The sequence below is a fragment of the Pseudophryne corroboree genome, chromosome 4, assembly GCF_028390025.1.
Source record: "Pseudophryne corroboree isolate aPseCor3 chromosome 4, aPseCor3.hap2, whole genome shotgun sequence".
In the NCBI taxonomy this organism is placed as follows: Eukaryota; Metazoa; Chordata; class Amphibia; order Anura; family Myobatrachidae; genus Pseudophryne; species Pseudophryne corroboree.
The window spans coordinates 90656559-90673899 of record NC_086447.1 but is presented as its reverse complement, the minus strand read 5'-3'; the positions used below and the strand labels follow the sequence as shown (position 1 = coordinate 90673899).

General features: G+C 48.5%; 1 protein-coding gene across 3 annotated transcripts in view; it reads right to left on the bottom strand.

The window, feature by feature from the left end:
• Positions 1-17341, bottom strand: part of LOC134908963 (cytochrome P450 2K4-like) — a 150515-nt gene that overhangs the window by 112681 nt on the left and 20493 nt on the right. For all 3 annotated transcript variants that reach the window (XM_063915255.1, XM_063915254.1, XM_063915253.1), the window contains exons 2-3: positions 9034-9196; positions 1834-1983 (exon numbers count right to left, since the gene is read on the bottom strand). In XM_063915255.1, the coding sequence (XP_063771325.1) occupies positions 1834-1983; positions 9034-9160 (277 nt within the window). In that variant the 5' untranslated portion in view covers positions 9161-9196. The remainder of the gene's footprint in view (positions 1-1833; positions 1984-9033; positions 9197-17341) is intronic.

Below are 17341 nucleotides of genomic sequence, written 5' to 3'. Positions count from 1 at the left end.
GATCCTGCCATATAATTCCAGTGGTACTAGCGTATAAGACCAGTCCAGTGATCCTGCAGTATAATTCCATTGGTACTGGCGTATAAGTCCAGTGATCTTGCCGTATAATTCCAGTGATCCTGCCGTATAATTCCAGTGATCCTGCCGTATAATTCCAGTGGTACTGGCGCATAAGTCCAGTCCAGTGATACTGCCGTATATGTCCAGTGATACTGCCGTATATGTCCAGCGGTACTGCCGTATAATTCCAGTGACGTTGCCATATAATTCCAGGGATCCTGCCGTATAATTCCAGTGATCCTGCCGTATAATTCCAGTGGTACTGGCGTATAAATCCAGTCCAGTGATCCTGCCATATAATTCCAGTGATCCTGCCGTATAATTCCAGTGATCCTGCCATATAATTCCAGTGGTACTGGCGTATAAATCCAGTCCAGTGATCCTGCCGTATAATTCCAGTGATCCTGCCATATAATTCCAGTGATCCTGCCGTATCTGTCCAGTGGTACTGCCATATAATTCCAATGATACTGCCGAATATATATATATATATATATATATATATATATATATATACCCTGTTGAAAAGCGGATTACTGAGGCCATAACAACTATGCTGGTGTTAGACGTGCGTCCAGTATCCGCCATTAGTGCACTGGGATTGCAGTGCCAACCCTAGATGGGCCAGGTGTTTGTGCCGCACACTTGTGTCGCTTAGCTTAGTCATACAGCTAACTTATTGCACCTCTTTTACTTCTTTGCGTGATGTGCTGTTTGGGTACTAGTTTTTTTTTTAAGTACCATCATGTCTGCCACTGCAGTGTCACTCCTAGATGGGCCAGGTGTTTGTGCCGCACACTTGTGTCGCTCAGCTTAGTCATCCAGTCACCTTGGTGCAACCTTTTTGCCTAAAAATAATATTGTGAGGGGTGAGGTGTTTAGAATAGACTGGAAATGAGTGGAAATGAATGATATTGAGGTTAATAATACCGTAGGATCAAAATTACTCCCAAATTCTGTGATTTTAGGCGTTTTATGTTTTTTTTCAAAAATCATCCAGATCCAAAACCAGAACCAAAACACGAAAGGGTGGTTTTGGCAAAACCAATCCAGATCCAAAACATGAGGATGGAACCAGAACCAAAACAGTCTAAACTTTAAATAGGGGAGCCCCACCAACTGCCTCCCCAAATGTTGCCAAACATTACCAGCCGGGACTCACTGGCAGTTGGTGTGGCTCCCCTATTTGAATTTTGGACTGTGCTGTAGCCCCAGCCCTGCAACTGCCACTGGCAAGGAAGTGCAGGTACAGAGCATTTTGCACCTAAAGGAATGGTCATGTTGGGGGGTACGCTGCGGCTTTGTATGTGTTTGAAAATAACCCCTGTATGGTTAAAGTTGAAGCCTACCTGTATTGTTGTGTTGCTGCGTCTGTGATGCGAATAAAGTGCAAACTTTAAACAAAAAGAGGGCATGTTACACAACCCGGAGCAGCTCAGTCGCAGCGGGCATGTTGCAGTGTATGATGTATGCTGTAAATGTTAGGTGTGTGCATCTGTATATTTCTCTTTTTTTATAGCATACACAGGACTGGGAGTTGTTGCTGTACTAGAAATGTGTTAGCAGCAGGAATGATTTATAATAACAAATGCATTTGTTACATGTACAGAAATGGTGTACAACATGGGTACAAGTGGGGTGTAAGTGTCAGCGTTGCACACCTGGCATAAGTCGGGCACATTTGCTGCAGTTGCAGAGCAGAACGTGTCTTGCTGCTTTCTCTGCATCTGTTTCCATACATGGGGGCTCTATGACAATCATACTATACTGTACCTTTAAAAGAAGCAATATGATTAGTTAGGTGGACACTTTCTTCTGCAATCTTATCTTCAATCGTACTTTTCCCCATCCCGAAGTCACGTAATGTGGTTATTGTAAATCTTCTCATTACTTTCCAGTTTTCACCATTTGACGAAATAAGTCCTGAAATGTTCACAGGTTTCAGTGTATGTATTATTATAGACATTCACACATATGTCATTCTAAGCAGAGCCCCATGTTTTTATATACAGTATTAGCCAGGTTGATGTTCACGCACCTGATATATCTACATGCTGAATGTGTGTGCAGTGCAGGTGTGTATGGACACAAAGGGGGGTATTTAGAGATGAACGCAGACGGCTGCATACGCAGCCAGGTCTGCGTTCATCTCTGCACATGGTGGGGGCCGCCCAGCACAGAGCAAGGCCGCCCAGCATGTGTGAGGCAATCTAATTGCGGACACATTGAGACTAAGGTTCACCCGTGGCACCGCAACGTTTGTGTCCACGCAGCCGCTGCACATGTGCAGTTTGCCGCCATCAGCAAACTGCGCAGTGGGCTGCATCAGCAGCCGGGTCTGAATGACCCTCAATATACTGTAGACACATCCAGTATAAGTCAGATAAATACTTAGCTTGTAATATATAATATGTATCAGTATAATACACATGGCGGATCAGAATCAGAGAAGAATATAAAAGTACGGAAATATCCACAATAATGAATGACAAAAATAGGATTTCTCTTACGTCCTAGTGGATTCTGGGGACCACATTAGTACCATGGGGTATAGATAGGTCCACTAGGAGCCATTGGCACTTTAAGAGTTTGAGAGTGTGGGCTGGCTCCTCCCTCTATGCCCCTCCTACCAGACTCAGTTTAGAGAATGTGCCTGGAGGACAGAGCCGGATTAAGGGGGGGTTCCTGGGGGTAAGTACCCCGGGCCCCCCTTTCTAAAAGGGCCCCCTGCCATCCGCCACAGGTCGGATCTTTACCGATCCGATCTGCAGCGCTCCAGGATCCCCTCAGCACTGGCAGGCATACTCGTAGCCGCCGGCGCCGCATAGAAGTCAGGACAGGACAGCTGAGTGCAGCAGGAGGCGGAGGAAGTGGCCAGCCTGCTGCGCTTATAGATGCTGCTCCTGTCCCTGCTGTAGCTCCGCCGGGCGCCCACGTGCGATGCGCCCGGCACTCGTATCTACTGCTGCCGGCCTCCCGCGGTGCTTCTTGTTCTTTTTCCTGCCGCCGCCGGGCTCTTACATGGGGTGCACCCGGTTCCTGCCGTCACTGGAGCCACTCAGTGAACTTACTGGTAGGCTTTAATATTAAATCAAAAACATCATATATGTTCCTCTCCCACCCTGCACACCCCCCTATCACCCTGCATCTTTTCCCAACCTGCACACCCCCCTCTCACCCTGCACACCCCCCTCTCACCTCGCGTTCTCTCTCACCCTGCACACCCCACTATCACCCTGCACACCCCGCTATCACCCTGCATCCTCTCCCACCCTGCACACCCCCCTCTCACCCTGCACACCCCCTTCTCAACCTGCGTCATCTCCCACCCTGCACACACCCCTCTCACCATGTGTCATCTCCCACCCTGCACAACCCCCTCTCACCCTGCATCCTCTCCCACCCTGCACACCCCCCTCTCACCTTGCACCCCCCCTCTCACCCTGCATCCTCTCCCACCCTGCACACCCCTCTATCACCCTGCATCCTCTCCCACCCTGCACACCCCCCTCTCACGCTGTGTCCTCTCCCACCCCTCTATCACCCTGCATCCTCTCCCACCCTGCACCCCCCCCTCTCACCCTGTGTCCTCTCTCACTGTGCACACCCCATCTCTCCCCCTGCGTCCTCTCTCACCCTGCACACCCCCTCTCTCCCCCTGTGTCCTCTCCCACCCTGCACCCCCCCTCTCACCCTGCATCCTCTCCCACCCCTCTATCACTCTGCGTCCTCTCCCACCCTGCACACCCCCCTCTCACCCTGTGTCCTCTCTCACCGTGCACACCCCATTTCTCCCCCTGCATCCTCTCTCACCCTGCACACCCCCTCTCTCCCCCTGTGTCCTCTCCCACCCTGCACCCCCCCTCTCACCCTGCGTCCTCTCCCACCCCTCTATCACCCTGTGTCCTCTCCCACCCTGCACACCCCCCTCTCACCCTGTGTCCTCTCCCACCCAGCACACCCCCCTCTCACCCTGTGTCCTCTCTCACCCTGCACACCCCCTCTCTCCCCCTGCGTCCTCTCTCACCCTGCACAACCCCCTCTCACCTGGTGCCCCTCTCCCATTCTCTTCCTCTTTCCCTCTCCCCAATATGTCCTATTCACACTCTGCATCCCCCCTCTCACCTGGTGCCCCTCTCCCACCCTGCAACCCTCTCCCACCCAGTGTCCCTATCCCCAATATGTTCCTCTTCCACCCAGTGTCCCTATCCCCAATATGTTCCTCTCCCACCCAGTGTCCCAATCCCCCACAATATGTACCTCTCCCACCCAGTGTCCCTATCCCCAATATGTCCTCCTCCCACCCTGTATCCCCCATCTCAGCCAATGCCCCCTTCCCCCTCAGTCCTTCCTCCACCATGTGTCCTCCCTCTCATCCAGTGCCTCTTAAGGACACACCCCTTTTTCAGATCGCACGCCTTTGATGTGCGCAACAGTACACCCTGGAGAGGACACTATACACACAAAAAAATTCCATACCCTCACTTCAAACTTCCCACTTCGACCACTGTATATGTGTGTGTATTATATATATGTATGTATATATATATATATATTTCATCTGCCCATTGTCTGAAGTGCCCCGGGCCCCCAATAGCCTTAATCCGGCTCTGCTGGAGGAGCCGGTCACAGCTAGGGGAGCTCCATTGGAGTTCTTTTATTTTTATTATTTTATTTAGAGTTTAGGCACAGGGAGGCTGCTGGCAACAGCATCCCTGCTTTGAGGGACTAAGGGAGGGGGGAGGGGGGGTAGGGAGGGGGGGGGGGGGGTTTAGGGAGTAGTGTCCGCCCTGCAGGGTCTGAGCCACTATCTCCGCTGACAGTACACTGACCTCCTGAGTGGATCGATCATTCCCCGCCACAGGGGATCTCTCCCCCCGGCAGCATGCCGTCACCCCCTTACAGAGCCAGATGATCAGAGGATGGCGAGATATGGTGGCACAAGGGTAGGAGCGCAGCTCTGAATGGTTGCGCTCCGGGAAGACTCAGCGGCACACGGTGTTGGTGCTATGAGGGGCGTCCTGAGCCAGCGTCTAAATACCCTAAACTGGTCACAGACGCTAACCGGAGACTGAATCCCCAGGCTAGCGTCAGAATCCGCAGTACACAGACGCTAACCGGAGACTGAATCCCCCAGCTAGCGATGGAATCCTCAGGCCAGTATAAAGAATTTGTGCGGGAAGACGTGCCATCTTCAGGGGCGGAGCTTCTCCTCAGAGCGGACCCAGCAGCGTTCAGCGCCATTTTCCTGCCTGCAACTCCAGCTATCCTGAGCAGTACCAGGGGGTTGTAGAAGGGGGGGGGTGGGGGGGATGGAGGCTGTGTAAAATCTGTGTAGTCTATTAAGGTACCCAGATGACGATGGTAGTTTTATTTGTTCTACCTCAGAAACCATTGTGTGTGGGTTGGCTCCAATCTCTGTGTCTCACTCTGCCATACTCGGGGGGGGGGGGGGTAGGAGCTGTGACTGACAATTCCCTGTGTGTGTGTATGTGGGTGCTTAATACCCTCCATGGCCATGTCTAGGGACTCGGTGTCATGTGCTGCTGAAGATGTTTCCTCTCAGGAGGAATCCATTTCATGTACACAGAAATGTAATCACGGTGCTGAGCCTGCGTCTAAATAAATACCCTAAACTGGTCATAGTCGCTAACCGGAGACTGAATCCCCAGGCTAGCGACAGAATCCTTAGTATACAGGCGCTAGCCGGAGACTGAATTCCCCGGCTAGCGACGTAATCCTCAGACCAGTATAAAGAAGTTGTGCGGGAAGATGCGCCATCTTCAGAGCAGAGTTCAGCGCCATTTTCCTGCCTGCAGCTCCTATTCCACAGACTGCAGACGGGGATGGGGACATGCTGGGGTGGCGGCACCCCTTGCAGGGGGTGCAGTTCATGATTGAGGCCATTAGAGATGTGTTAAATATTACTGACATGTCGCCTGAGCAGGTTGAGGAGGCTTACTTCACTGACAATAAGAAAGCCTCGCAAACCTTCCCTGCATCTAAAGTATTAAACGCTATTTGAAAAATCCTGGGGAAACCCGGAGAAAGGATTCCAGATACCCAAAAAGGTTTCTGGTTACATTCCCCTTCCCTGAGGGAAAGAATTGGGAAAACCCACCCATAGTTGATGCATCTGTGTCCAGACTGTCAAAGAAGGTGGTTTTACCTGTCCTGGGATCTGCCGCGTTGCAAGAACCAGCGGATCGCAAGATTGACACTACGCTCAAATCCATATACATGGCTTCGTGGGCGATACTACGGCCTACCATTGCCTGTGCATGTTTCTAAAGCTATAGTAAAGTGGTCTGGCACGTTACCTGAGAAATTTGTAAAAGTGACGTTGAATTGTTCTTACGTAACATACAGGATTCTGCGGGACTTATGGTGGAATCCATGAAAGACCTGGGTTCAATAGCTGCAGGAATACCCTCCATGTCTGTCTCAGCTCGTAGAGGACTCTGGCTGCGCCAATGGTCTGCTGACACGGAATCCAGGAGAGGCGTGGAGAACCTATCCTACACAGGTCAGGCTCTATTTGGGGAAGCGCTAGATGCATGGATTTCCACGGCAACTGCGGGTAAGTCACCTTTTCTTCCTTCTGCTGCGCCTAGAACGAAGATACCCTTTTCTTCAGCTGTATCACAGTCCTTTCGGACGGCCAAGGCAAGAAAGGCCAAGCCATCCAACACCTTCTTTAGAGGAGGTCGCCCAAAATCCAAGAAACCTGCTGCTGCGGGTTCCCAGGAACAGAAACCTACTTCAGGTACGCCTAAGTCCTCAGCATGACGGTGGACCACACGGCCTGGCGGTGGGGCCAGTGGGGGCGAGACTCAGGCATTTCAGTCACGTCTGGGTGGCGTCCGGACTGGATCCCTGGGTGCAAAATACTGTGTCCCAGGGGTACAGGCTGGAACTTCAAGTTCTCCCTCCTCCCCGATTCTTCAAATCAGGCTTGCCAGCTTTGCTGGCAGACAGGGCTGTCCTACAGGAAGCCATCCAGAAGTTGGTGGAGGCACAGGTCATTGTTCCTGTTCCACCCCATATGCAGAACAAAGGTTACTATTCAAACCTTTTTGTGGTACCGAAACCAGAGGGTTCGGTCAGACCCATTCTGAACTTGAATCCTTCCTGTGAGAGTTCAAGTCCAAAATGGAGTCTCTAAGGGGGGGAATTCATGGTGTCCTTGGATATCAGGGATGCGTACCTCCACATTCCGATTTGGCCGCCGCATCAGGCTTATCTCCGATTCACACTGTTGGACTGTCATTTTCAATTCCAGGCCCTGCCATTCGGCCTCTCCACTGCACCGAGGGTATTCACCAAGGTGATGGCGGAAATGATGGTTCCCCTCCGCAGACAGGGAGTGAACATAATTCCATATCTAGACGATCTGCTGATAAAGGCATCGTCCTAGGAGAAGCTGTTACAGTCCATTGTTCTCACAACACATCTATTTCAGTAAGAGTATTGCTTCCAAGGGGTACCCTGAGGGTACCACACTTCCTCTAGGTAGGCACTCCCTGCCTGATCATTAGCCCAATCCGGCTTCTATGGTCTGCAGTCGATGCAGTCCATAGAAGCCGGGGGTTTGCGCATGTGCACTCAGGCTGCCACTTGTGTGCATGCACCGATCCCAGTACCTGCCAGATCCATTGCGCAGGCGATGGATGGGGACCGGCTCTCTCCTCTCTGGCATGGGCAGTGGCAGCATCCCCTGCCCAAAAAAGGTAGGAGCCGCGGCTGGTTATAATAAAACCTAAGGAATGAACATGATGATAAAAGAACATCCAAACAGTGGTACTGTACAGATGTAGCCACGCTCATCCATCCGCACTGTGGGCGTCTGTGGGACTGTTTGGAAAAGAGAAAGCTCGGACTTGATAGAGAGGAGCGATAAGTTTGGAAGGAAGAAGGTCAGACAGATAGCGGGATTTTCTCCAGTGACATCCTGGGGTGCAGGACTTCTCCCCCTATGTAGCTTCTGGTTCCCCTTGATACATATGGCCAAGGAATTTATGAATCTACTAATAAAATCTGAGATGGGGGACAGTTCTGCCAAATGGAGACATATTACTCCCTTCTGTGGATTATATTAAAGACTCCAAAATAGAGATTCCACCGCTGTGAACCAACACATAGCAAACTGACTATTAACCTCTCTCTACCAGTGCAGTCAGTAAACCAGTAACCTTTAATGGCATTCTCATTCCCATCTTTTATCCAAACTTTCTTTAATGGGAAAAATTAAAAATATCGGTTACTGACTGCTTAACCGCTTAACTGGCATGGTCAGGTCACATGCCACCGCACCGCCCCACTGTGTCCCTCAGTTCTTGACAAGGAGATCCGTTCTGCAGGTATGAATAATATAATATTTCAATATATTTAAAAATACTTTTTCAACTATATTAATTAAAATGTTTGTTAAAAAAACAATATTATGAATAGTTTTGAAGGGAAAAATCGTCAGCTAAGAAAGATTTAGGAAAAGTAACAAGAAGAAAACTGTCACAATAAGAGCAGGACCTGGTCACTGATGATGGTGCAGGGCAACATGTAACATGTAATATATAACATGTAATATGATAACAGGCCTACCTAATACAGGAACAGACTGGTATATATTACCCAGTACATACAGATGGGTCCACATTTATCTTGGCCTTTAAAAGGATTAACTGAGATTTGGCAGTCGGACTTAATCCCCTGCTGTATTGTTCTCTGTATTGTATTGCAGCTGAGAACAATAGATGAAGGGTTTATGTAAATAAACCATGGTGTGCCTAGGCGCAGCAAACTAGCCAAGATAACCGTGGACCCATCTGTACATCGCGGGCATGCAATTTACCCATGCCCGTGTAATTAGTACCTGTTCCTCCTTTCTTGGCACACCAGGGCGGGGTCAACACTCTTCTTAAAATTGCCTAATTGTGCATTCAGGAAACACAATAAATGATAACAATGACTCACCCTTTTCCTTGTCCATGTCCTTCAACATTTTAACTATCCCCCTTTCTCCAAACTCTTCAGCATGATTGATGAGAGCGTCTTTTACGGCCTCGTATCCGGCTAGGACCACCATCTTTTTCATGCCCATCTGAACGCTAAACACTGAGCCGTAGGTCTTTGCCAGCTGTAATACAATGCATTTGACAAAATAAAATACAAATGTAAAAAACAACTTACTACGAGAAAAAGAAGCAAAACTTTATTTTTAGCTAGTGATACATCATTGAGTTTTCCTCCCTGAAGAAATGTGCCCAATTAAAACAGTTGGAGATTTGGTCAGGATTAAGGGTTTTCTTAATGCTGAGAAATACAGGCAGGTATTTATCCACAGTGGCGTATCTATTAGGGGTGCAATGAGTGCAGTGCGCACGGGCCCCTGCGTCCAGAGAGGGCCCACACCGCACACACTGCACCCATTTCTTCTATACTTACCTTTCTGGCGTCTATCGGTGACCGTGTGTGGGCCCCTTCTCTCCTGTAGCCGGCAGCACCACTGTTAGCACTCTGAGCTAACAGCGGCATTTTTTAGGAGTCCTGCGTATGCGCTGTAGACTATGGCACTTTGCCAGAGACTCAGTGTTCAGAGTGCTAACAGCAGCGCTGCTGGCTACGAGAGAGGAGAGGGCCCACACCTGGAGACTGCACACGGGTCCCCTCCTCTCTAGGTACTCCTCTGCTTATCCATCATGCAATACCACCAGGAAGGCATCTGATTGGCTCCAAATTTATTCTGCAGCAGGAACCTGAACCCTAACATACAGCCAATGTCATTAAGAACTATGGGGGTCATTCCGAGTTGATCGCACGTAGCAACTTTTTGCTGCTGGTGCAATCAACTAATCTCCGCCTATGGGGGAGTGTATTTCTGCATAGCAGGGCTGCGATCGCTTGTGAAGCTCTGCTATGCTAAAAAAGTTTCCTGCAAGACAAGACCAGGGTCAGACTTACCCTGTGCGACTGATCCAGCGACGAAGGTCCCGGGATTGACGGCAGACATCATCCCTCCAAACGCCTGCATTCTGCTCTCCATGCCCAGAAAACGGTGAGTAGACGCCCCGGAACGCCTTCCCGCTGTCAATCTTCTTGTGATCGCTCTAGCGATTACTTTCTTCTTTGTTCTGGCCGCTGCCCGGCGGCAGCCATCGCCGGGCAACGATGTGCGTGCGCAATGCGGCCGCCATGCATGCGCAGTTCTGACCCGTTTGCACTGCAGCGAAGAACCGCTGCGTGTGAGCGTGTGAACGGCCCAGAATGACCCCCTATGTTCAGCATAAAGAAGAACAAGGAGTCCTGGAAGTGATAATATGGCCACCATAGAGCCCTGATCTCAACATCATCGGGTCTGTCTGGCATTACATGAAGAGACACAAGGATTTGAACAAGCCTACATCCACAGAAGATCTCCCTGCCGAGTTCCTTCAAAAACTGTGTGCAAGTGTACCTAGAAGAAGTTATGCTGTTTTGAAGGCAGAGTGGTCAGACCAAATATTGATTTGATTTAGATTTCTCTTCTGTTCAGTCACTTTGCATTTTGTTAATTGATAAAAATAACCTATTAACAGTTCTATTTTTTAAAAGCATCCTTACTTAGCAGCATTTACCCCACCTGCCTAAAATTTTTGCACAGTACTGTATATACTGTATGTATCACAGAGCTCAGCACTCACCATAATAAACTCACTCAACATAATAAACAGTGAGGATTTAGTTTGTGAATTGATCAATGCATTTAAGCTAGCAGCCCACGTCAAGGGACCCAATTTCACTGCAAGTCCTACTCTATCACTCAGAATTAGAACTTGGTAACTGTTATCACATCAGAATTAAACCTAAGGTATACTAGCTGGTTTATAGCTCACCTGCCAACTGACTTATGGCTTTTACAGGTGAGACAGTCACCAAGCATGGCTGCTGCAGAACAACTAGGAAAGCAGCTGACACAGGTTACAATTAGAGATGAGCGCCGGAAATTTTTCGGGTTTTGTGTTTTGGTTTTGGGTTCGGTTCCGCGGCCGTGTTTTGGGTTCGACCGCGTTTTGGCAAAACCTCACCGAATTTTTTTTGTCGGATTCGGGTGTGTTTTGGATTCGGGTGTTTTTTTCAAAAAACCCTAAAAAACAGCTTAAATCATAGAATTTGGGGGTAATTTTGATCCCAAAGTATTATTAACCTCAAAAAACATAATTTACACTCATTTTCAGCCTATTCTGAACACATCACACCTCACAATATTATTTTTAGTCCTAAAATTTGCACCGAGGTCGCTGTGTGAGTAAGATAAGCGACCCTAGTGGCCGACACAAACACCGGGCCCATCTAGGAGTGGCACTGCAGTGTCACGCAGGATGGCCCTTCCAAAAAACCCTCCCCAAACAGCACATGACGCAAAGAAAAAAAGAGGCGCAATGAGGTAGCTGACTGTGTGAGTAAGATTAGCGACCCTAGTGGCCGACACAAACACCGGGCACATCTAGGAGTGGCACTGCAGTGTCACGCAGGATGTCCCTTCCAAAAAACCCTCCCCAAACAGCACATGACGCAAAGAAAAAAAGAGGCGCAATGAGGTAGCTGACTGTGTGAGTAAGATTAGCGACCCTAGTGGCCGACACAAACACCGGGCCCATCTAGGAGTGGCACTGCAGTGTCACGCAGGATGTCCCTTCCAAAAAACCCTCCCCAAACAGCACATGACGCAAAGAAAAAAAGAGGCGCAATGAGGTAGCTGACTGTGTGAGTAAGATTAGCGACCCTAGTGGCCGACACAAACACCGGGCCCATCTAGGAGTGGCACTGCAGTGTCACGCAGGATGTCCCTTCCAAAAAACCCTCCCCAATCAGCACATGATGCAAAGAAAAAGAAAAGAAAAAAGAGGTGCAAGATGGAATTATCCTTGGGCCCTCCCACCCACCCTTATGTTGTATAAACAAAACAGGACATGCACACTTTAACCAACCCATCATTTCAGTGACAGGGTCTGCCACACGACTGTGACTGATATGACGGGTTGGTTTGGACCCCCCCCAAAAAAGAAGCAATTAATCTCTCCTTGCACAAACTGGCTCTACAGAGGCAAGATGTCCACCTCATCTTCACCCTCCGATATATCACCGTGTACATCCCCCTCCTCACAGATTATCAATTCGTCCCCACTGGAATCCACCATCTCAGCTCCCTGTGTACTTTGTGGAGGCAATTGCTGCTGGTCAATGTCTCCGCGGAGGAATTGATTATAATTCATTTTAATGAACATCATCTTCTCCACATTTTCTGGATGTAACCTCGTACGCCGATTGCTGACAAGGTGAGCGGCGGCACTAAACACTCTTTCGGAGTACACACTTGTGGGAGGGCAACTTAGGTAGAATAAAGCCAGTTTGTGCAAGGGCCTCCAAATTGCCTCTTTTTCCTGCCAGTATAAGTACGGACTGTGTGACGTGCCTACTTGGATGCGGTCACTCATATAATCCTCCACCATTCTATCAATGTTGAGAGAATCATATGCAGTGACAGTAGACGACATGTCCGTAATCGTTGTCAGGTCCTTCAGTCCGGACCAGATGTCAGCATCAGCAGTCGCTCCAGACTGCCCTGCATCACCGCCAGCGGGTGGGCTCGGAATTCTGAGCCTTTTCCTCGCACCCCCAGTTGCGGGAGAATGTGAAGGAGGAGATGTTGACAGGTCGCGTTCCGCTTGACTTGACAATTTTGTCACCAGCAGGTCTTTCAACCCCAGCAGACCTGTGTCTGCCGGAAAGAGAGATCCAAGGTAGGCTTTAAATCTAGGATCGAGCACGGTGGCCAAAATGTAGTGCTCTGATTTCAACAGATTGACCACCCGTGAATCCTTGTTAAGCGAATTAAGGGCTGCATCCACAAGTCCCACATGCCTAGCGGAATCGCTCCGTGTTAGCTCCTTCTTCAATGCCTCCAGCTTCTTCTGCAAAAGCCTGATGAGGGGAATGACCTGACTCAGGCTGGCAGTGTCTGAACTGACTTCACGTGTGGCAAGTTCAAAGGGCATCAGAACCTTGCACAACGTTGAAATCATTCTCCACTGCACTTGAGACAGGTGCATTCCATCTCCTATATCGTGCTCAATTGTATAGGCTTGAATGGCCTTTTGCTGCTCCTCCAACCTCTGAAGCATATAGAGGGTTGAATTCCACCTCGTTACCACTTCTTGCTTCAGATGATGGCAGGGCAGGTTCAGTAGTTTTTGGTGGTGCTCCAGTCTTCTGTACGTGGTGCCTGTACGCCGAAAGTGTCCCGCAATTTTTCTGGCCACCGACAGCATCTCTTGCACGCCCCTGTCGTTTTTTAAAAAATTCTGCACCACCAAATTCAAGGTATGTGCAAAACATGGGACGTGCTGGAATTTGCCCATATTTAATGCACACACAATATTGCTGGCGTTGTCCGATGCCACAAATCCACAGGAGAGTCCAATTGGGGTAAGCCATTCCGCGATGATCTTCCTCAGTTGCCGTAAGAGGTTTTCAGCTGTGTGCGTATTCTGGAAAGCGGTGATACAAAGCGTAGCCTGCCTAGGAAAGAGTTGGCGTTTGCGAGATGCTGCTACTGGTGCCGCCGCTGCTGTTCTTGCGGCGGGAGTCCATACATCTACCCAGTGGGCTGTCACAGTCATATAGTCCTGACCCTGCCCTGCTCCACTTGTCCACATGTCCGTGGTTAAGTGGACATTGGGTACAACTGCATTTTTTAGGACACTGGTGAGTCTTTTTCTGACGTCCGTGTACATTCTCGGTATCGCCTGCCTAGAGAAGTGGAACCTAGATGGTATTTGGTAACGGGGGCACACTGCCTCAATAAATTGTCTAGTTCCCTGTGAACTAACGGCGGATACCGGACGCACGTCTAACACCAACATAGTTGTCAAGGACTCAGTTATCCGCTTTGCAGTAGGATGACTGCTGTGATATTTCATCTTCCTCGCAAAGGACTGTTGAACAGTCAATTGCTTACTGGAAGTAGTACAAGTGGGCTTACGACTTCCCCTCTGGGATGACCATCGACTCCCAGCGGCAACAACAGCAGCGCCAGCAGCAGTAGGCGTTACACGCAAGGATGCATCGGAGGAATCCCAGGCAGGAAAGGACTCGTCAGACTTGCCAGTGACATGGCCTGCAGGACTATTGGCATTCCTGGGGAAGGAGGAAATTGACACTGAGGGAGTTGGTGGGGTGGTTTGCGTGAGCTTGGTTACAAGAGGAAGGGATTTACTGGTCAGTGGACTGCTTCCGCTGTCACCCAAAGTTTTTGAACTTGTCACTGACTTATTATGAATGCGCTGCAGGTGACGTATAAGGGAGGATGTTCCGAGGTGGTTAACGTCCTTACCCCTACTTATTACAGCTTGACAAAGGGAACACACGGCTTGACACCTGTTGTCCGCATTTCTGGTGAAATACCTCCACACCGAAGAGCTGATTTTTTTGGTATTTTCACCTGGCATGTCAACGGCCATATTCCTCCCACGGACAACAGGTGTCTCCCCGGGTGCCTGACTTAAACAAACCACCTCACCATCAGAATCCTCCTGGTCAATTTCCTCCCCAGCGCCAGCAACACCCATATCCTCCTCATCCTGGTGTACTTCAACACTGACATCTTCAATCTGACTATCAGGAACTGGACTGCGGGTGCTCCTTCCAGCACTTGCAGGGGGCATGCAAATAGTGGAAGGCGCATGCTCTTCACGTCCAGTGTTGGGAAGGTCAGGCATCGCAAACGACACAATTGGACTCTCCTTGTGGATTTGGGATTTCAAAGAACGCACAGTTCTTTGCGGTGCTTTTGCCAGCTTGAGTCTTTTCAGTTTTCTAGCGAGAGGCTGAGTGCTTCCATCCTCATGTGAAGCTGAACCACTAGCCATGAACATAGGCCAGGGCCTCAGCCGTTCCTTGCCACTCCGTGTGGTAAATGGCATATTGGCAAGTTTACGCTTCTCCTCCGACAATTTTATTTTAGGTTTTGGAGTCCTTTTTTTTCTGATATTTGGTGTTTTGGATTTGACATGCTCTGTACTATGACATTGGGCATCGGCCTTGGCAGACGACGTTGCTGGCATTTCATCGTCTCGGCCATGACTAGTGGCAGCAGCTTCAGCACGAGGTGGAAGTGGATCTTGATCTTTCCCTAATTTTGGAACCTCAACTTTTTTGTTCTCCATATTTTATAGGCAGAACTAAAAGGCACCTCAGGTAAACAATGGAGATGGATGGATTGGATACTAGTATACAATTATGGACGGACTGCCACGGTTAGGTGGTATAAAAAAACCACGGTTAGGTGGTATATATTATAATAATAATACAATTATGGATGGACGGACTGCCTGCCGACTGCCGACACAGAGGTAGCCACAGCCGTGAACTACCGCACTGTACACTGGTTGATAAAGAGATAGTAGTATACTCGTAACAACTAGTATGACACTATGACGACGGTATAAAGAATGGAAAAAAAACCACGGTTAGGTGGTATATATTATAATAATAATACAATTATGGATGGACGGACTGCCTGCCGACTGCCGACACAGAGGTAGCCACAGCCGTGAACTACCGCACTGTACACTGGTTGATAAAGAGATAGTAGTATACTCGTAACAACTAGTATGACACTATGACGACGGTATAAAGAATGAAAAAAAAACCACGGTTAGGTGGTATATATTATAATAATAATACAATTATGGATGGACGGACTGCCTGCCGACTGCCGACACAGAGGTAGCCACAGCCGTGAACTACCGCACTGTACACTGGTTGATAAAGAGATAGTAGTATACTCGTAACAACTAGTATGACACTATGACGACGGTATAAAGAATGAAAAAAAAACCACGGTTAGGTGGTATATATTATAATAATAATACAATTATGGATGGACTGCCTGCCGACTGCCGACACAGAGGTAGCCACAGCCGTGAACTACCGCACTGTACACTGGTTGATAAAGAGATAGTAGTATACTCGTAACAATTAGGATGACACTATGACGGTATAAAGAATGAAAAAAAAAACCACGGTTAGGTGGTAGGTATATAATAATAAATAATACAATTCTGGTCGGACGGACTGCCTGCCGTGTGCCGACACAGAGGTAGCCACAGCCGTGAACTACCGCACTGTACACTGGTTGATAAAGAGATAGTAGTATACTCGTAACAATTAGGATGACACTATGACGGTATAAAGAATGAAAAAAAAAACCACGGTTAGGTGGTAGGTATATAATAATAAATAATACAATTCTGGTCGGACGGACTGCCTGCCGTGTGCCGACACAGAGGTAGCCACAGCCGTGAACTACCGCACTGTACACTGGTTGATAAAGAGATAGTAGTATACTCGTAACAATTAGGATGACACTATGACGGTATAAAGAATGAAAAAAAAAAACCACGGTTAGGTGGTAGGTATATAATAATAAATAATACAATTCTGGTCGGACGGACTGCCTGCCGTGTGCCGACACAGAGGTAGCCACAGCCGTGAACTACCGCACTGTACACTGGTTGATAAAGAGATAGTAGTATACTCGTAACAATTAGGATGACACTATGACGGTATAAAGAATGAAAAAAAAACCACGGTTAGGTGGTAGGTATATAATAATAAATAATACAATTCTGGTCGGACGGACTGCCTGCCGTGTGCCGACACAGAGGTAGCCACAGCCGTGAACTACCGCACTGTACACTGGTTGATAAAGAGATAGTAGTATACTCGTAACAATTAGGATGACACTATGACGGTATAAAGAATGAAAAAAAAACCACGGTTAGGTGGTAGGTATATAATAATAAATAATACAATTCTGGTCGGACGGACTGCCTGCCGTGTGCCGACACAGAGGTAGCCACAGCCGTGAACTACCGCACTGTACACTGGTTGATAAAGAGATAGTAGTATACTCGTAACAATTAGGATGACACTATGACGGTATAAAGAATGGAAAAAAAAACCACGGTTAGGTGGTAGGTATATAATAATAAATAATACAATTCTGGTCGGACGGACTGCCTGCCGTGTGCCGACACAGAGGTAGCCACAGCCGTGAACTACCGCACTGTACACTGGTTGATAAAGAGATAGTAGTATACTCGTAACAATTAGGATGACACTATGACGGTATAAAGAATGAAAAAAAAAACCACGGTTAGGTGGTAGGTATATAATAATAAATAATACAATTCTGGTCGGACGGACTGCCTGCCGTGTGCCGACACAGAGGTAGCCACAG